The following is a 21989-nucleotide window of genomic DNA, read 5'->3' as shown; positions in this document are numbered from 1 at the left end:
TATACAACATGACAGTGTGTCTGCACTTTTGACTAGTAGTGTAGCTCCTGGATGGCAGGAAGCTTGGCCCCAGTGATGTACTGGGCCGTATGCATTACCCTCTGTAGCACCTTACTGTCGAATGCCGAGCAGTTGCCATACAAGGCGGTAATGCAACCGGTCAGGATGCTCTTGATGGTGCAGCTGTATAATTTTTTGAGGATCTGGGGACCGATGCCAAATATTTTCAGTCTTCTGAGGGGGAAAAAAGTGTTGTCGTGCCCTCCTCGCGACTGTCTTGGTGTGTTTGGACCATGATCGTTTGTTGGTGATGTGGACACATAGGAACTTGAAACTCGCACCGCTCCACTACAGCCCCGTCGATGTTAATAGGGGCCTGTTCGGCCCTCCTTTTCCTGTAGTCCACAATCAGCTACTTTGTCTTGCTCACATTGAGGAAGAGGTTGTTGTCCTGGCACCACACTGCCAGGTCTCTGACCTCCTCCCTATAGGCTGTCTCATCCTTGTCGGTTGTCAGGCCTACCACTGTTGTGTTGTCAGCAAACTTAATGACGGTGTTGGAGTCGTGCTTGGCCATGCAGTCATGGGTGAACAGGGAGTACAGGAGGGGACTAAGCACGCACCCCTGAGGGGTCCCCGTGTTGAGGATCAGCGTGGCAGACATCTTGTTGCCTACCTTTACCTCCTGAGGGTGGCCCGTCAGGAAGTCCAGTATCCAGTTGCATAGGGAGGTGCTTAGTCCCAGGGTCCTTAGCTTAGTGGTGAGCTTTGTGGGCACTATGGTGTTGAACGCTAAGCTTTAGTCAATTAACAGCATTCTCACATAGGTGTTCCTTTTGTCCAGGTGGGAAAGGGCAGTGTGGAGTGCGATTAAGATTGCGTCTATGGATCTGTTGGGGCCGTATGCGAATTGGAGTGGGTCCAGGGTTTCTGGGATGATGGTGTTGATGTGAGCCACGACCAGCCTCTCAAAGCACTTCATGGCTAATGACGTGAGTGCTATGGGGCGTTAGTCAATTAGGCAGGTTGCCTTCGCTTTCTTGGGTACAGGGACTAAGGTGGTCTGCTTGAAACATGTACAGTTGAAGTCGGAAGTTTACATACACCTTAGCCAAATACATTTAAACTCTGTTTTTCACCATTTCTGACATTTAATCCTTGTAAAAATTCCCTGTTTTAGGTCAGTTAGGATCACCACTTTATTTTAAGAATGTGAAATGTCAGAATAATAGTAGAGAGAATGATTTAGTTCAGCTTTTATTTATTTCATCACATTCCCAGTGGGTACATACACTCAATTAGTATTTACATTTACATTTAAGTAATTTAGCAGACGCTCTTATCCAGAGCGACTTACAAATTGGTGCATTCATCTTAGGTTAGCCAGTGGGACAACCACCCTTTTTTAATGGGGGGGGTGGGGGAGGGGAGGGGGGGGGGGGGGGTAGAAGGATTACTGTTATACTATTCCAGGTATTCCTTAAAGAGGTAGGGTTTCAAGTGTCTTTGACTGGACTGAGCGGGAACTGTGCTTCTGTAGAGGTAGGGGGGCTAGCAGGCCAGAGGTGGATGCAATGCCCTCGTTTGGGTGTAGGGTCTGATCAGAGCCTGAAGGTAAGGAGGTGCCGTTCCCCTCACAGCTCCGTAGGCAAGCGCCATGGTTTTGTAGTAGATGCGAGCTTCAACTGGAAGCCAGTGGAGTATGCGGAGGAGCGGGATGACATGCGAGAACTTGGGAAGGTTGAACACCAGACGGGCTGCAGCATTCTGGATAAGTTGTAGGGGTTTAATGGCATAGGCAGGGAGCCCAGCCAACAGCGAGTTGCAGTAATCCAGACGGGAGATGACAAATGCCTGGATTAGACTGTTAAACTTGAATGGGCTAGTGACTGTGACAGCATGGAATTCAAATGAGGAGATAGACAGATGGGTCAGGGGGAAAAGAGAGAAAGTCCACTTGGGAGAGATGGGGATTCCTGTGCCACCGCCGCGCTGACCAGATGCTCTCGGGGTATGCGAGAACACATGATCAGATGAGGAAAGAGCAGTAGGAGTAGCATTGTTTTCTGTGGTAATCCATGTTTCCGTCAGCGCCAAGAAGTCGAGGGACTGGAGGGGAGCATAGGCTGAGATGAACTCTGCCTTGTTGGCCGCAGAATGGCAGTTCCAGAGGCTGCCGGAGACCTGGAACTCCACGTAGTGTGAATCGTGGTGTGAATCTGGACCACCAGATTAGAGTGGCAGCAGCCACGCGGTGTGAATCGTTTGTATGGCCTGTGCAGAGAAGAGAGAACAGGGATAGACAGACACATAGTTGACAGGCTACAGAAAAGGCTACAATAATGCAAAAGAGATCAGAATTAAATTAACTAAACATCTGGGGAAGCGAGAGAGCGGGACCTCCCTCACTTACCTTTCACTGAAACACTGAAATATAACTCTCCCAACTTCCACTTTAGAAATTGTAACTGTTGTAAACTACAGCGATTCAATGTTTTCTAGGAATAGACTCCAACTTAGTTTATTCAGCTAGCTAACTTGGTACAGTATTATTCCGTGAAAACCGCCCAGGGCACCGTATCCTATGACGCCATAGCTAACTAGCATGCTAGCATCCAATAACACATGGTTTAGCACCAATAATTGGTTACAACAAACTACCAATAGTGTATTAACACACTAAACAGATCATTCGTGTCCGTGTCTAGTTCCTTTCATAACGCAGAAATAATTAAACGTTGGCTAGCACAAAGTCAGTCATGCTAGCTACACAAGTGGACTACACATCTCGAATGTTCAGAAAGTGAAGCTTTACGTTGCAAAATTCTCATTGACAAAAATGATATTGTATTTAGTTGCTACAGTACTGCTAGCTGGTAGTGTTGGCTAGCTAGCAATGGCTGCGGTGTTGACTTTGTTTGAAAAACTGTGTCGCTTGCGAACAAATGTAGCTGGCTAGCTAACCTCAATAGTTTCTCTATACTACACCTTTATCTTTGATACAAAGACAACTATGTTGCTAGCTAACATTACACCAGCTTTGCCTTTAAATTGTTTAACTTGGGTCAAACGTTTCAGGTAGCCTTCCACAAGCTTCCCACAATAAGTTGGGTGAATTTTGGCCCATTCCTCCTGACAAAGCTGGTGTAACTGAGTAAGGTTTGTAGGCCTCCTTGCTCGCACACGCTTTTTCAGTTCTGCCCACACATTTTCTATAGGATTGAGGTCAGGGCTTTGTGATGGCCACTCCAACACCTTGACTTTGTTGTCCTTAAGCCATTTTGCCACAAATTTGGAAGTATGCTTGGGGTCATTGTCCATTTGGAAGACCCATTTGCGACCAAGCTTTAACTTCCTGACTGATGTCTTGAGATGTTGCTTCAATATACAGTGGGGGAAAAAAGTATTTAGTCAGCCACCAATTGTGCAAGTTCTCCCACTTAAAAAGATGAGAGAAGCCTGTAATATTCATCATAGGTACACGTCAACCATGAAAAATCCAGAAAATCACATTGTAGGATTTTTTATGAATTTATTTGCAAATTATGGTGGAAAATAAGTATTTGGTCACCTACAAAAAAGCAAGATTTCTGGCTCTCACAGACCTGTAACTTCTTCTTTAAGAGGCTCCTCTGTCCTCCACTCGTTACCTGTATTAATGGCACCTGTTTGAACTTGTTATCAGTATAAAAGACACCTGTCCACAACCTCAAACAGTCACACTCCAAACTCCACTATGGCCAAGACCAAAGAGCTGTCAAAGGACACCAGAAACAAAATTGTAGACCTGCACCAGGCTGGGAAGACTGAATCTGCAATAGGTAAGCAGCTTGGTTTGAATAAATCAACTGTGGGAGCAATTATTAGGAAATTGAAGACATACAAGACCACTGATAATCTCCCTCGATCTGGGGCTCCACGCAAGATCTCACCCCGTGGGGTCAAAATGATCACAAGAACGGTGAGCAAAAATCCCAGAACCACACGGGGGGACCTAGTGAATGACCTGCAGAGAGCTGGGACCAAAGTAACAAAGCCTACCATCAGTAACACACTACGCCGCCAGGGAATCAAATCCTGCAGTGCCAGACGTGTCCCCCTGCTTAAGCCAGTACATGTCCAGGCCCGTCTGAAGTTTGCTAGAGTGCATTTGGATGACCCAGAAGAGTCTTTAAGTCTTTACTGAAGACTTATCTCTTCAGTAGGTCATATGATTGAGTGTAGTCTGGCCCAGGAGTGTGAAGGTGAACGGAAAGGCTGGAGCAACGAACAGCCCTTGCTGTCTCTGCCAGGCCGGTTCCCCTCTCCACTGGGGTTCTCTGCCTCTAACCCTGTTGCAGGGGCTGAGTCACTGGCTTGCTGGTGCTCTTTCATGCCGTCCCTGGGAGGGGTGCGTCACTTGAGTGGGTTGAGTTACTGACGTGATCTTCCTGTCTGGGTTGGCGCCCCCCCCTTGGTTTGTGCTGTGGTGGAGACCTCTGTGGGCTATACTCGGCCTTGTCTCAGGATTGTAAGTTGGTGGTTGGGGATATCCCTCTAGTGGTGCGGGGGCTGTGCTTTGGCGGAGTGGGTGGGGTTATATCCTTCCTGTTTGGCCCTGTCCGGGGGTTTCTTCGGATGGGGCCACAGTGTCTCCGGACCGCTCCTGTCTCAGCCTCCAGTATTTATGCTGCAGTAGTTTATGTGTCGGGGGGCTGGGGTTAGTTGGTTATACCTGGAGTACTTCTCCTGTCTTATCCAGTGTCCTGTGTGAATTTAAGTATGCTCTCTCTAATTCTCTCGTTCTCTCTTTCTCTCTGAGAACCTGAGCCCTAGGACCATACGTCAGGACTACCGGGCATGATGACACCTTGCTGTCCCCAGTCCGCCTGGCCTTGCTGCTATTCCAGTTTCAACTGTTCTGCCTGCGGCTACGAAACCCCTACCTGTCCCAGACCTGCTGTTTTCAACTCTTAATGATCGGCTATGAAAAGCCAACTGAGAGACCTGAGCCCTAGGACCATACGTCGGGACTACCGGCCGTGGTGACTCCTTGCTGTCCCCAGTCCGCCTGGCCTTGCTGCTATTCCAGTTTAAACTGTTCTGCCTGCGGTTATGGAACCCCTACCTGTCCCAGACCTGCTGTTTTCAAACTCTTAATGATCGGCTATGAAAAGCCAACTGAGATTTATTCCTGATTATTATTTGACCATGCTTGTCACTTATGAACATTTTTGAACATCTTGGCATGGTTCTGTTATAATCTCCACCCGGCACAGCCAGAAGAGGACTGGCCACCCCTCATAGCCTGGTTCCTCTCTAGGTTTCTTCCTAGGTTTTCGCCTTTCTAGGGAGTTTTTCCTAGCCACCGTGCTTCTACACCTGCATTACTAGCTGTTTGGGGTTTTAGGCTGGGTTTCTGTACAGCACTTCGAGATATTAGCTGATGTAAGAAGGGCTATATAAAATAAAATTGATTGAATTGGGAGAATGTCATATGGTCAGATGAAACCAAAATAGAACTTTTTGGTAAAAACTCAACTCGTCGTGTTTGGAGGACAAAGAATGCTGAGTTGCATCCAAATAACACCATATCTACTGTGAAGCATGGGGGTGGAAACATCATGCTTTGGGGCTGTTTTTCTGCAAAGGGACCAGGACGACTGATCCGTGTAAAGGAAAGAATGAATGGGGCCATGTATCGTGAGATTTTGAGTGAAAACCTCCTTCCATCAGCAAGGGCATTGAAGATGAAACGTGGCTGGGTCTTTCAGCATGACAATAATCCCAAACACACCGCCCGGGCAACGAAGGAGTGGCTTCGTAAGAATCATTTCAAGGTCCTGGAGTGGCCTAGCCAGTCTCCAGATCTCAACCCCATAGAGAATCTTTGGAGGGAGTTGAAAGTCTGTGTTGCCCAGCGACAGCCCCAAAACATCACTGCTCTAGAGGAGATCTGCATGGAGGAATGGGCCAAATTACCAGCAACAGTGTGTGAAAACCTTGTGAAGACTTACAGAAAACGTTTGACCTGTGTCATTGCCAACAAAGGGTATATAACAAAGTATTGAGAAACTTTAGTTATTGACCAAATACTTATTTTCCACCATAATTTGCAAATAAATTCATTAAAAATCCTACAATGTTATTTTCTGGATTTTTTTTTCTCATTTTGTCTGTCATAGTTGACGTGTACCTATGATGAAAATTACAGGCCTCTCTCATCTTTTTAAGTGGGAGAACTTGCACAATTGGTGGCTGACTAAATACTTTTTTTCCCCACTGTATATTTTTTTACGGTTAGCCAGGGGCACACTCCAACAGACATCATTTACAAACAAAGCATGTGTGTTTAGTGAGTCCACCAAATCAGAGGCAGTAGTGATGACCAGGGATGTTCTGTTGATAAGTGCGTGAATTGGACCATTTTCCTGTCCTGCTAAGCATTCAAAATGTAACGAGTACTTTTTGGTGTCAAGGGAAATGTATGGAGTATTTTCTTAAGGAATGTAGTGATGTAAAAGTAAAAGTAGTCAAAGATATAAATAGTAAAGTAAAGTACAGATACCCCCAAAAACGACTTAAGTAGTACTTTAAAGTATTTTTACTTAAGTACTTTACACCACTGTTCTTTGCACTGGACTGAACAAACTATGCAAGGTGGATTCATATCCACATTAGAGTCATGAAAGCTCTACCAGCTAACATCAGAGAATAATTCTCAGACTTCTGGATCCTGCCAAAAACACAAAATAAGTCATAATGCCGCTTGACCAAGCCCATAAGCAAAACAATGGTGAAAGGTACAGGGAGAGCCATTGGTCTAACAGAGAACCCCATGCCTTCCGGAGCTGGATGGTAGCATGACCTGAGCAGGCCAGACTAAATTTAAATGTAGAGTCCCCTTCAACATAAACATAGTTCATCACACCAGCAAACATTCAAAAAACAAGTAGCCAGCTTGTGCAATATAATCTCAAGAATGGGGAGTCCATTCCTAGATAAATGTTCAGAGCTTCTGGTTTTGGACACACACACTTGCGCAAGCAAAGATGTCATTAGCACTGTCCGCACCATTGAGAAACTAGGCCCTTTCTTAATATCATAAATATCTTAAGCAAATCATTGTGGATACGCACACATTCATCCATCAGTGCATTAAGAGGAATAATGTACCGCTGTTAAAAAATGCTAAGGCAAAGCCAGACACAAAAGAGAAAAAGCAACTATCAGCATTAACAAATGATTTTACACTTTTCAGCCAACTATGCATTGCAAGCAAGTTCTTTGATGGAAATCTGGGTGAGTTTTTCTCTCATGAGAATAACCCATGTCCCCCAGTGCTTTCAAATAACGGAATGCTTAACCTGCCAACCAAAAATCTGCTAGGCCTAATCACTAGCCCTGAACAAAGTAGATTCATACCCACCTGTGCCCTCATCTTTGGATGCCAAAATCATTGATGGAGCTGTCTTTGTCAATTCCTTGCCTACCCATCAAGTTTCCAAGTTCGGCGAATATGGCAGTACATTCTTCTTTGGTATAGCACCAGTTGAAAAAGTGCAATAGAATCGATATTGTGTGGGACACAGACAAAGAAGATAGTCTGAAAGACTCAATGAGAGAGAAGTGAGAGGAAGAATGTTGGGGAGACAACCAAGCTTCCATATAAATTCTCTGACTTTCTCATAAATCCTACTAACAAACAGAAGATTTTTTAACATGTTGACACAAAAGGTGTGTGCCAATGAATTTGAAGATTAAAGGAGATCTATGTTACAACTGATGAGTCTGTGGTATCAAAGGGCTCTCTGACATCAATGCCAGAATGTGACCATGAAGAGGCAGACAGAGTATGCCTTCATCTTAAAGATGCCGTTAAAAAGGGTGCACAGACCATTATAATTCAAACAGTGGATACATCCATCATTGTCTTTCTTGATGGGCTGTTCTTCCATTTTACCAAGGATTATCCAACCATAAAGCTGTGGGTTGCTTTTTGTGTGGGTAAAAACCACCAGGAGATTTGCATCAACACCATCTACGAGATGCTTGGAATGCACCAGGCTTCCACACCTTCACAGGTTGTGATACAACCTCAGTTTCATGGAAAGGGAAAGAACAGCTCGGAGTGCATGGAAGTCATTTCCAGAAGTGACTGATGCCTTCTTTTCCATGGTAGCTAAACCATTTCAACCCCTTGATCTGAAATCGTCCACTTCCACATTGCTTAAGAGATACAGCTGTGTTCTCTATGACAAGACAACCAGCCTAGATTGTGTCAATGGTCTGAGGAAGGATCTCGTCTCCAAGAAGTAATCCTCAATGGAGAACATCCCCCACAACACAGGCTGCACTGCTGCAACATTCAAACCGAGCAAAGTACCAAATTAGCATTTGGTCAACAAGTCTGAAAACCATCCAATCGGCACCTTCAACAAAAATATGAAGGCCAAAACAGTTGATTCATGTACACCTTTTCGGACACACTTACCAGAGGCTGCCAAAGCTTGCAGAGTACTTCTGTGGTGTGGCTGCAAAAGTAAGCCTCTCTTTTCTCAGAAGTGTCAATGCCAGGATGCTGGATTATCATTAACTGCATTTTGCCATTGTGCAGGCACATGTGAGCCAAGGCCCTAAGTCTTTTATTTTTTCCACTAATCAGATTTGAGGGAATTCATTTTATGTATTGTTACTATTTAATTTCATGTTATTTCATGAACATTTCACTTAATAAGCTATTTTAAACATGACTATGGATTTTTTACGATCTACATTGGTGGCCATTTTGAATTCCGCTTCCTGGTTATGTTTCAATCAAACCCCTTGTCATTGTTTTGTCTTATGTTGCACCTACCCCAAATATCCATGAATATTCTTATGTTCCTGAATGTATTTTCAGATTTTGTTATCAACAAATGCTGCATAAAAGTACAGTAAATGTAACATAAAATGAAAAGTGTAATGTTTGGATTCAGTCTTGGGTCAGGTGAACTGTTGTGTCCTCACCTTTGTTCTGATCATTTCTGATAATAATTACCTCCAAATTGTTCCATTTCAATTGCTACCATGGTAATGCATATACTTCTCATATTTATTCTGTAAGAAACCGTAAAATTCAGCCCTATCCATATAGGCCAATTCCCATGAGTGTAAAGGGTTGACAGCCAGCCCTCCCATTCAAACGCAAAATCCCATACTGAAGTTCTCCAGACTTCCAACAGTCAAGTCAATTAAACGAGATTTGGAAGGGTGGCCTTGTGAGACATCAAAGCATACAGTACGTGCATAAGGAAATTGAGAGCTAGGAAGTTGATAAGATGGCATAACTTTATGGTGTATGAAGCTAATGGCATTACATAGGAACAATTCCATAGACATGTAAAAATGTCCATCTGAACTGAATTATGAAATAAGTTAAGGGAGACTGTTACATCATAGGGACAAATAATATTTGACAGACAACACCCTGTGGTATTCTGACCCAATCACCACCCTTTGTTTTTGTTTTTCTGGTTTGTTGTTGTTCTCTCAGATTCCAGAGGGTCCTGTTAGCACTAACATGCAAGGCTCTGTAATACTGACACTTACATCATTCTACCAATTAATACAGTTTTCAAACATGAACACACACACACACACACACACAACTACTACATTGTAATTTCACCTCTGTAGTCCTCATGATTCCCAAAATATCATATTAGGTCAGAAAAACTCAACCTGTGCTCCGTGACTGATGTCACCGGGATCATATAATCTCCAAAGGGTAAGTGAACAATTCTTTAATGATGTGAGTTTGACTTGTTTAGGTTTCTCACAGCAGATGGTCCTATTATCACCTGTATGCAAGGCTTGGAAATAATGAGGTCCAACACTCTCAGGAATTCTACCAATTAAAGGTGTTGGAGACACACACAAAGGATATACTCCAAGGCCCCAATAAGGCCCTAATGCAGCATAAACATTTGGAATGAACCTGAGTACACCGCTCTAGTGTAATTTGTGTGCATGCAAATGAGTATAACTTCCATTAGCACACTCTCAGTCAGCCCTCACCCCTAAACAAGTCCACTCTGCACAGATCAACAATTCCACCTCTGTATCATGCCTTTGTCACAGGTGGGATCTGAACCCCGGTCTCCTGCATGAAAACCAACATCTTAGCCAAGAGGAAATGTCCTCTTGGACCAAGGCAGGGCCACTTAATAACTATCACAAGAACGTAAGTTCGACTCACCTCTGCTACTTCTCCCCCTTACCTCAATCTCAATCATACACCCTTCTCTATAATGTTTTAGACAAATAACAAGTAATTTTCACAAATAAAGAACTGAACTCAAAAATTGTCTTGACATGGTCTCTGAGTTGGCACATCCTGATTTCATGGGGCATGATCCTGGGTCAACACAGCTAAACAATGATCCAGGATCAACACTGCTAAATGATGATCCAGGATCAGCACAGATATAGGACGATCCAGGATCAACACAGATATAATATGATCCAGGATCAACACAGATATATTACAATCCAGGATCAACACAACTAAATGATGATCCTGGATCAACACAGCTAAATTACACACCAGGATCAATATAGACATACAGTATCTTATTACCGATATGCTAAATGCTTGTTTCAGAAATGCTATATTGAATTCATGACTCGAATCAGGCCTCTGATAAGACCTTCCCAAGCTGTGAACTGAAAGTAGACATTAGTTTGCTTTTCGAGATGTTATGGCAATATACTACCTTGATACTGTAACCCTAATTACTTGGGTTCGATGAAAAATAATCGGGTTACAATCAAGTTATTTTCTATTGTTTAATCCGTCCAAGTAGCAGCAGCACAAACTTTTGTGGAACAACACGTTACAACTCCATCCGTTTACTTCTCTGTCACTCCTCGTCTCTCACATTAATCTCTCCTCACGTGCAGGTGAGTCTGGGAAGGGTATTGTCAGAATAAAAGTCCCAAAATAATATCTCTATGACGATTGCATAATAAAAGTCTCAGATAACAGACCGTATATTTCTGATTATAAAACATACAGTGCCTTCGGAAAGTATTCAGACCCCTTTACTTTTTCCACATTTTGTTAGGTTACAGCCTTACTCTAAAATGGATTAAATCGTTTTTTTCCCTCATCAATCTACACACAATACCCCATAATGATAAAGCAAAAACAGTTTGTTTGATTTTTTTGCGAAAAAACCCGTAACAAAAAACAGAAATATCACATTTACATACGTTTTCAGACCATTTACTCAGAACTTTGTTGACGCACCTTTGGCAGCGAATACAGCCTCGAGTCTTCTTGGGTTTGACACTACAAGCTTGGCACACCTGTTGTCACAAGTGTAGAGAGGAGTCGGCAGGAGGCAGTCGCAGGATTAGAACTACTGAATTTAATAAAGCCCCATAGCTTAACGCGGGACGAAACCTCAGTGCAAAATATATAGTACTCAGGAAATAGTAGGAGAGATTCCTCTCAGGAAAACAAGCAACATATACAATGACTGACAAAGACAAATGGCAGAGGGAGTATATATACAGTGATAGAGTGGGGATTGGAACCAGGTGTGTGTAATAATGACGAGACAAGTCCGGGATTGATGAGTGAAGGGCGTTTGCCAGCAGTAGGTTCGGCAGCAGCTAGAAGGCTGGCGACGCCGAATGCCTTTGCTGGACAGGAGTGGGAGCCAAAGCGAAGGCTGGTGTGACACCTGTATTTGGGGAGTTTCTCCCATTCTTCTCTGCAGATCCTCTAAACCTCTGTTATGTTGGATGGGGAGCGTTGCTATTTTCAGGTCTCTCCAGAGATGTTCGATCTCGTTCAAGTCCGGGCTCTGGCTGGGCACCTCAAGGACATTCAGAGACTTGTCCCGAAGCCACTCCTGCATTGTCTTGGCTGTGTGCTTAGGGTCGTTGTCCTGTTGGAAGGTGAACCTTCGCTCTAGTCTGAGGCCCTGAGTGCTCTGGAGCAGGTTTTCATCAAAGATCTCTCTGTACTTTGCTCCGTTCGCCTTTGCCTCGATCCGGACCAGTCTCCCAGTCCCTGCCGCTGAAAAATGTCCCCACAACATGATGCTGCCACCACCATGCTTCACCGTAAGGATGGTGCCAGGTTTCCTCCAGACGTGACGCTTGGCATTCAGGCCAAAGAGTTCAATCTTGGTTTCATCAGACCAGAGAACGTTGTTTCTCATGGTCTGAGAGTCCTTTAGGTGCCTTTTGGCAAACTCCAAGTGGGATGTCATGTGCCTTTTACGAAGGAGTGGCTTCCGTCTGGCCACTCTACCATAAAGGCCTGATTGGTGGAGTGCTGCAGAGATGGTTGTCCTTTTGGAATGGTCTCCCATCTCCACAGAGGAACTCTAGAGCTCTGTCAGAGTGAGCATCGGGTTCTTGGTCACCTCCCTGACCAAGGCCCTTCTCCCCCGATTGCTAGCTCTAGGAAGAATCTTGGTGGTTCCAAAGTTCTTCCATTTGAGCATGATGGAGGCCACTGTGTTCTTGGGGACCTTCAATGCTGCAGGAATATGTTGATACCCTTCCCCAGATTTGTGCCTCGACACAGTCCTGTCTCGGAGCTCTACGGACAATTCCTTCAACCTCAAGGGCCCCGTGTAGCTCAGCTGGTAGAGCATGGCGCTTGCAACGCCAGGGTTGTGGGTTTGATTCCCACGGGGGGCCAGTATGAAAATGTATGCACTCACTAACTGTAAGTCGCTCTGGATAAGTGTGTCTGCTAAATGACTAAAATGTAAATGGCTTGGTTTTTGCTCTGACATGCGCTGTCAACTGTGGGAACTTATATAGACTGGTGTGTGCCTTTCCAAATCATGTCCAATCAATTGAATTTACCACAGGTGGACTCCAATCAAGTTGTAGAAACAACTCAAGGATGATCAATGGAAACAGGATGCACCTGAGCTCAATTTCGAGTCTCATAGCAAAGGGTCTGAATACTTATGTAAATAAGGTATTTCCATTTTTTATTTGCAATACATTTGCAAAAATGTCTAAAAACCAGTTTTCGCTTTGTCATTTTGGGGTATTGTGTGTAGATTGCAGAGGATGTTTACATTTTTTATCCATTTTAGAATAAGGCTGTAACGTAACAACATTTGGAAAAAGTCAAGTGGTCTGAATACTTTCCGAAGGCACTGTATAGGGCTTTTATTACCAAAACATGGCTACAGTTGTCCCCATTACAAAATGAAACGTCCCTTTTTCAATTACATATTCAGAAGCAACTAGGCTGTGAACTGGAGTTGGTAGAGCATGGCGCTTGCGTGCCAGGATGGTGGGTTCAATTCCCGGGACCCCCCATACGTAAAATGTCTGGATGCATGACTGTAAGTCGCTTTGTATAATAGTGTCTGCTAAATGGCATACAGTTGAAGTCGGAAGTTTACATACACTTAGGTTGGAGTCATTAAAACTCGTTTTTCAACCACTCCACAATTTTCTTGTTAACAAACTATAGTTTTGGCAAGTCGGTTAGGCCATCTACTTTGTGCATGACACAAGTAATTTTTCCAACAATTGTTTACAGACAGATTATTTCACTTCTAATTCACTGTATCAAAATTCCAGTGGGTCAGAAGTTTACATACACTAAGTAGACTGTGCATTTAAACAGCTTGGAAAATTCCAGAAAATGTTGTCATGGTTTTAGAAGCTTCTGATAGGCTAATTGACATCATTTGATTCAATTGTAGGTGTACCTGTGGATGTATTTCAAGGCCTACCTTCAAACTCAGTGCCTCTTTGCTTGACATCATGGGAAAATCAAAAGAAATCAGCCAAGACCTCAGAAAAAAAATGGTAGACCTCCACAAGTCTGGTTAATCCTTGGGAACAATTTCCAAACACCTGAAGGTACCATGTTCATCTGTACAAACAATAGTATGCAAGTATAAACACCATGGGACCACGCAGCCATCATCCCGCTCAGGAAGGAGACGTGTTCTGTCTCCTAGAGATGAACGTACTTTGGTGCGAAAAGTGCAAATCAATCCCAGAACAACAGCAAAGGACCTTGTGAAGATGCTGGAGGAAACAGGTACAAAAGTATCTTTATCCACAGTAAAACAAGTCCTATATCGACATAACCTGAAATGCCACTCAGCAAGGAAGAAGCACTTCTCCAAAACCGCCATAAAAAAGCCAGACTACGTTTTGCAACTGTACATGGGGACAAAAATTTTACTTTTTGGAGAAATGTCCTCTGGTCTGATGAAACAAAAATAGAACTGTTTGGCCATAATGACCATCGTTATGTTTGGAGGAAAAAGGGGGATACTTGCAAGCCGAAGAACACCATCCCAACCGTGAAGCACGGGGGTGGCAGCATCATGCTGTGGGGGTGCTTTGCTGCAGGAGAGACTGGTGCACTTCACAAAATAGATGGCATCATGAAGATGGAAAATGATGTGGATATATTGAAGCAACATCTCAAGACATCAGTCAGGAAGTTAAAGCTTGGTCGCAAATGGGTCTTCCAAATGGACAATGACCCCAAGCATACTTCCAAATTTGTGGCAAAATGGCTTAAGGACAACAAAGTCAAGGTGTTGGAGTGGCCATCACAAAGCCCTGACCTCAATCCTATAGAAAATGTGTGGGCAGAACTGAAAAAGCGTGTGCGAGCAAGGAGGCCTACAAACCTGACTCAGTTACACCAGCTCTGTCAGGAGGAATGGGCCAAAATGTTCCCAACTTATTGTGGGAAGCTTGTGGAAGGCTACCCGAAACGTTTGACCCAAGTTAAACAATTTAAAGGTAATTCTACCAAATACTAACTGAGTGTATGTAAACTTCTGACCCACTGGGAATGTGATGAAAGAAACAAAAGCTGAAATAGATCATTCTCTCTACTATTATTCTGACATTTCACATACTTAAAATAAAGTGGTGAACCTAACTGACCTAAGACAGGGAATTTTTACTAGGATTAAATGTCAGGAATTGTGAAAAACTGAGTTGAAATGTATTTGGCTAAGGTGTATGTAAACTTCCGACTTCAACTGTATATTATTATTATGTATATTACTGGAGAAATAACTGTCTACTTGGCGAAAGGTAAACAACATATGAAAACAATACCAGTAACATTCACATTACAACAAGAATGAAAGTTGTATGCAAGAACAGCCAAAACGCTAGTGGATTATATGCAGTGTTTCCGTTTTTAGAATGGTGAAATTATGGCATGGGGGTGGCATTTTATTTCAATGGCAATCCATCCAGTAGGGGCAACGGGAGCACCTGTTACCATCTAGTACCCCCATACTCAACTGGCGGACCGCGGACCAGATCCGGACCCAGAGCGGGGTTAATACGGACTGGTCGGGCTTCGACCCCTGCTATCATATAAACACACATAAGACATGGAAGAATACGTAGTTTGTTACTATGCCAATAAATTACATGATCCATCCTGACCTTTGCCACCTAGGAATATTGTGTGACTGGACTTTCTGAAATAGTACTTGAGTACCCCTGATCTAGTAGGCTCATGATCTTAAACCGCGAGCTACTTCTCAGAGCATCGTGTGTTCAATTCCAGTGCTAGGAACTTGTTTTATAATTTTAATTTTTCTGTTTTAACCCTATCCCAAACTTTAACACTTACCTTAACCACTCGGAAGTAATGCCTAAACTTAACCCTCATGCCTAAACTATGGGCTGCGTTTCAATCCACTCATCCGCCGATGTCGGCCTTCCGCATCTGCGGTGGAAGGTGGCAGATCTACAGCGTTGTTTGTCAGACCAGGAGAATCTCGAAAATCATTCTTCTCACTAAAACATCTGTAGTGTCTGAATGGTTTTCTCTCACGAACATGATGGTGTTCTCCGTTTTGCTCTACGACCCCCACAAGCGTCACAGGACTTGTCTGAAGGTAACCCGGTACCTGGCCGAAAAATGAATGGAAGTGAATGGGGCATTTCCACATCAAAGATATACAGAAAATAAAGTATGTGGACACCCCTTCAAATAAGTGGATTTGGCTATTTCAGCCACACCCGTTGCTGACAGGTGTATATAATCAGGCACACAGCCATGCAATCTTCATAGACAAGCATTGGCAGTAGAATGGCCTTACTGAAGAGCTCAGTGACTTTCAACGTGGCACCGTCATAGGATGCCACCTTTCCAACAAGTCAGTTCGTCAAACTTCTGCCTTGCTAGAGCTGCCCCGGTCAACTGTAAGTGCTGTTATTGTGAAGTGGAAGGCTCAGCCATTAAGTGGTAGGACATACAAGCTCACAGAACGGGACCGCCGAAGTGCTGAAGCGAGTAGCGCGTAAAAATCATCTGTCCTCAGTTGCAACACTCACTATCGAGTTCCAAACTGCCTCTGGATGCAACGTCAGCACATTAACTGTTCGTCGGGAGTTTTCCATGGCCGAGCAGCCGCACACAAGCCCAAGATCACCATGCTCAATGCCAAGCGTTGGCGTAAAGTGGTGTAAAGCTCACCACCATTGGACTCTGGAGCAGTGGAAATGCAGTCTCGAGTGATGAATCACGCTTCACCATCTGGCAGTCCCACGGACAAATCTGGGTTTGGCAGATGCCAGGAGAACGCTACTTGCCCCAATGCATAGTGCCAATGGTAAGGTTTGGTGGAGGAGGAATAATGGTCTGGAACTGTTTTTCATGGTTCGGGCTAGGCCCCTTAGTTCCAGTGAAGGGAAGTCTCAAAGTTACAGCATACAATTTCATTCTAGACGATTCTGTGCTTCCAACTTTGTGGCAACAGTTTGGGGAAGGTCCTTTCCTGTTTCAGCATGACAATGCCCCCGTGCAAAAAACAAGGTCCATACAGAAATGGCTTGTCAAGATCGGTGTGGAAGAACTTGACTGGCCTACACAGAGCCCTGACCTCAACCCCATCAATCACCTTTGGGGTGAATTGGAACGCTGACTGCGAGCCAAGCCTATTCGCCCAACAACAGTGCCCGACCTCACTAATGCTCTTGTGGCTGAATGGAAGCAAGTCCCCACAGCAATGTTCCAACATCTAGTGGAAAGCCTTCCCAGAAGAGTGGAGGCTGTTATAGCAGCAAAGGGGCGACCAACTCCATATTAATGCCCATGATTTTATATTTGTTCGACGAGCAGGTGTCCACATACTTTTGGTCATGTAGTGTATATATACGCCCAAATATTTTAAATGATAAACGATTGGGATTCCATGAGTACAGATGGAGTCCTGCATCGTGGTCTTGAGAGGCAGTAGGGCTGATTTGGTTTGTTTAATTGTATAACTTGAGATGAAGCTGAATTTATCTATAATCTTCAATGCATTTGGGAGCGATTGAGATGCATTGTCTAGATATAGTAAAATATTGTCTGTGTATAATGAGATGAAGTGAATAGTAGATTTGAAGTAAATTGGAGTTATTTCCTTATGAATTGCCTGGGCCAGGGGTTCCATGGATAATAAAAACAGCACAGGAGAAATTGGATCACCTTGTCTGCTGCTTCTAGTGATTCTGAACAGAGCAGATATTGCCTGTTTTAACTATGGCTGAGGGATTGGCTTAAATCATTTTAATCATATTAATTAAATTTTAGCCAATTCCCATATGTTCCAAGACAGAGATATGACAATTTTAGACCATCAAAAAAGCTTTTTCTGCATCGAGAGATAATATAGCCCAAGGAGCATTTGTTTCTGATGAAGCATTTAAGATATGTAATAGTCGACGGAGGTTATCCGAGGATAAACGTTTTTTAACAAACCCGCTTTGGTCCGTGTGGATCAATTTGGGTAAGTAAGTCTTGAGACGACAATATTTTGGATAACAGTTTTAATATGTGTGTTTATCAAAGATAGGGGGCGATAGTGAGAACACTGAGTGGCATCCTTACCTTTTTTAAATAAAAGCAAAATTAGTGCTGTATTCACATCTCTCCAAAATGAATCTTTGTGAACGGCTGTGTTAATCATTTTGAGCAATAGTGGACCTAATTGATTCCAAAATTGTAAATAGACCTCAGGAGGAATATTGTCCCATCCAGGTGATTTGCCTTTATTCATGCTATCCAATGCCCTTTGGAGTTCGTTGAGAGAGATTTGGGCTCCCAGAGAGGTGGCTTCCTTTGTTGAGAGAATATGTGTTCTTAATTGTTTTAGAAAGGACTTAGTCTGGCTTGGTGTGGATTGATAGAAATAGGAAACAGAGAAAGTTTGGATAGCCTAGAATTAAGACATTCGAGAGTGCCCATCCCTGCAAGTTAAGGTCGCTATACCTTATTCATGGTTTAATGAGGTCGAATTATTAGGGAATTAAGTCAAGGTCAGAATACGGCATATCTGTAGACACACCTCCGCCACACCTTCATTTATTCGATCTCCACCTGAACGAATAGCATGCTATTCTAATGATTAAGTTTAAGGTCAGAATATGCATAGAGAGAAAAGTACATAAGGGAATAATAACATTCCATTTACACGCGATTAACTCGGGTTGGAATCGGTGCCTAAGAGCCTTGTTATGAATTCTTAAAGGGATATTGGTCTTTAAAAATGTTTGATTGACTTAAAACTTGAAACCGTCTGTGTCTGTCTGCCTGTCTGTCTGTCTGCCGGCCTGCCTGTCGGTCTGTGTCTGATTGTCTGTCTGTGTCTGCCTGAATGTCTGTATGTTGGCCTGTTTGTGGGAGATAGGAGGGAGAAAGAAGAGGGATAGGGAGAGAGTGAGATGAGAGGAGGGGGAGGCAGGGAAAGAAGGAGGGAGAGAGAATGGAGGAGGGAGGAGAGAGGAGAAAGAGAAAAGGGGGAGAGTGAGGGAGGGGGAGAGGGTGAAGGAGGGATAAGGGAAAGAGAGGAGGGAGAGAGAAGAGGCAGAGGGAGAAAGAGAGATGAGAGGAGGATGGAGAGAGAGAGAGAAGGGGGAGAGTGAGTGAGGGGGAGAGAGGGAGAGAAAGAGGGAGAGGGTGTCTCAGGGTGAGGAAGGGGAGAGAGAGTCAACAGACAAAGGTGGGAGAGAGGAGGGAGAGAGAGGAGGGAGAGAGAGGAGGGAGAGATGAGAGGAGGGGGAGGCAGGGATAGAAGGAGGGAGAGAGAATGGAGGGTGAGGATGAAGAGAGAGAAGGGGGAGAGTGAGGGAAGGGGGGAGAGACAGGGAGAGGGTGAAGGAGGGACTGGGAGATAGAGGAGGGGGAGGGAGAGAGAGACGAGAGGAGGTGGAGGGAGGGAAAGAAGGAGGGAGAGAAAGAGAAGGGGGAGAGTGAGGGAAGGATGAGAGAGAGGGTGAGAGAGGGGGAAGAGGGGGGAGGGGGTAAAAGAAGGGGAGGGAGCGAGAAAAGAATGAGGGGGGATAAAGAGGAGGTAGAGAGTGAGAGAGAGACAGACAGACATGAGATAAACTAGAAAAACTTCAACCCTGTGTCACTCATCTTTTCCCATTGACTGAAATGTGTTGACAAAAACTTCAACCCTGAGACACTTATCTTTTCCCATTGACTGCAATGTATTGAGAAAAACGTCAGCTACTGTGACATTTTACCTTTTAGCAAAAATGTGCCAGAAGGATGTTTTACTATGATATCAGTTGTCAGTAATAGTGGTAATAGCAGGTAGAAAACCGCATCTCTTGTCGCCGGTGGCATAGTGACCCTGTAGAGTGGTAGCGAAGTGCAGTTTATGCATCACATCGTGGGGTGGACTAGTAATGTCGGGGCCTCTCGGTAAGGCACACGCTGTGGAGTGATTTCTCTTTCTGCCTTGCTCCGGTTCTGGCCAATCAGGGGTGTGAAGTCCATCTCTGGGTGGCTCAGTCTCAGTAGGTAGGTGGTCATGGGATTGTGTAAGCTGGATGCGATCACCGTGGTGAATAGTGGGGTGCTTACTGCATGTGGAGTTGCTAAATTGGCCTGGGGATCTGGTCTGGGTAGCTCTCTATGTTGATGCCATTATAAGAGTCTCAGATCAGAAAATATACTGTATATTTCTGATAAAAAAATGTATAGGCCTCTTTTTACAAAACCATGCCTACAAAAAATAGGTTCTAGGTTCATACCAAGACATTTTGTTTTACTGTAGCTCATTATACATCAACAGTCTCCTCCAATATAATAATAATAATACTTTTTCATACGGGGTGCCAGTATGAAAAATGTATGCACTCACTAATAATAAGTCGCTCTGAATAAGAGTGTCTGCTAAATGATTAAAATGTCAATTTTATCACTAGAAAAATACAACTTTAGCTGTCCCCTGTAGCTCAGTTGGTAGAGCATGGTGCTTGCAACGCCAGGGTTGTGGGTTCTTTTCCCACGGGGGGCCAGTATGAAAATGTATGCACTCACTAACTGTAAGTCGCTTTGGATAAGAGCATCTGCTAAACTGACAAAGGAAAAAAAAGAGGGCTGGGCTCCAATGGCTGTACCGCCCCCCACACACACACACGCCTATATCTAACTCAGATATAAATAAAGCTGCTCCACACAGTTTAGTTTATTATTTAGATCAGATACACTATGCATCTACAATAAGAAATAACACTTGATTCGTTGCACTCAATTGAAAAGAACACTGTTTTTACTTTTTAATGGCGTTCACTGAAGTGGAAGGATATCAAGCAGTACAATACTGTTTTCCTCTCCACAACTCATCTTGTGTTAAGGAGGTGAGATCCAGAGCAGAGAATATACTCATGCACATTTTTTTTTTCTCTGTGTCAGCTTTCACAGTGTTTGTGAATCTGCTGGTGATCATCTCCATCTCTCACTTCAAGCAGCTCCACACTCCAACCAACCTGCTCATCCTCTCTCTGGCTGTGGCAGATCTCCTGGTTGGGATCATTGTGATTCCAGTGGAGGGCATCAAAGTCATCGAGTCATGCTGGTATCTTGGTGAAACAATGTGTTCAGTTTTTCATGGGCTAGTTTTTTCTGTCATTTTTGCATCTCTATACAATTTAGTCATCATAGCTGTTGACAGATATTTTGCAGTGTGTGACCCTTTACTCTACATTTCTAAAATAACTATTGGAAAAACATTGATTTCTATATTCCTAACCTGGATATTTTCTTTTATATATAATCTTGTTATTCTATACTTTAATGATAATTGGTATCGTTCTCAGGCACACAATAATTGCCATGGAAAATGTGTGTTGATTATCAGTTTTACATGGGGAATTATTGACCTTTTTGTCTCCTTTGTTGCACCTTGTTCTGTTATTATATACTTATACATGAACATTTTCAAAGTGGCAAGAATTCAAGTAAAAGTTATGAATATCACAACCAGGATCAAAAGTTCAGAGAGTAAGGCAACCAAAACACTGGGGGTTGTGTTACTGGTTTTCCTTGTCGGTTGGATCACATATTACGTAGGTTCACTTTCTGAGGACTACCTGAAACATTCAGATGTTATCATAGCATTTCTCTCCTGGATTGTGTACATTAATTCATTCCTGAACCCTCTGATCTATGCATTGTTTTACCCATGGTTCAAAACAGCAGTAAGACACATCTTAACCTTACACATCCTGGCACCCTCATCCTCCTTTATAAATCTCCTTCCAGAAAATTAGATTGCATTACTTTTTTCTATTTTTTTACGCTTGATTGTACTGGATGAGTGGCCTTGTAGGTACACACTATAACATAACATGTTGTGGTATATAAAGTGCTGTAATATATATTTTATTGCTTATTGCTGTTTGTTTGTATTGATGACTTAGGGCCCAATTCAATTGATTGGTTATACTGTAAAGGAAAACAGCACTGCAGGTTTACTAAGTATGTTGACATTGTATTCCAAGGACAGCTGTTGTTCTGTGTCAATAAAAATGACAACAGGAACAACTCAAGTGTGTGTTGGTTTTAGTGTGGTTAACAGCTCCAACACAACATTCTGAGTGAACCCACAATGCAGTTTTCCTTCAGCAATTTATTGTATTTGGGCCAAAGGATTTCAATGCAAGGATATCATTACTATGTAGAGAAAGAGATGGCTGTAAAATACTACCCA

General features: G+C 43.5%; 1 protein-coding gene across 1 annotated transcript; it reads left to right on the top strand.

The window, feature by feature from the left end:
- Positions 1–20559: 20559 nt before the first annotated feature.
- LOC311143125 (trace amine-associated receptor 13c-like) lies at positions 20560–21549 on the top strand (the record flags this gene model as incomplete). Its single annotated transcript, XM_084178922.1, has 1 exon — positions 20560–21549. The coding sequence occupies one exon, from the start codon at positions 20560–20562 to the stop codon at positions 21547–21549; it is 990 nt and encodes a 329-aa protein (XP_084035048.1).
- Between the last annotated feature and the right edge of the window lie 440 nt (positions 21550–21989).

Source organism: Coregonus lavaretus (genome assembly GCF_964263955.1).
Source record: "Coregonus lavaretus genome assembly, chromosome: 15".
Classification (NCBI taxonomy): Eukaryota; Metazoa; Chordata; class Actinopteri; order Salmoniformes; family Salmonidae; genus Coregonus; species Coregonus lavaretus.
The sequence above is the reverse complement of the archived record's forward strand: the minus strand, read 5'-3'. Positions and strand labels throughout refer to the sequence as shown.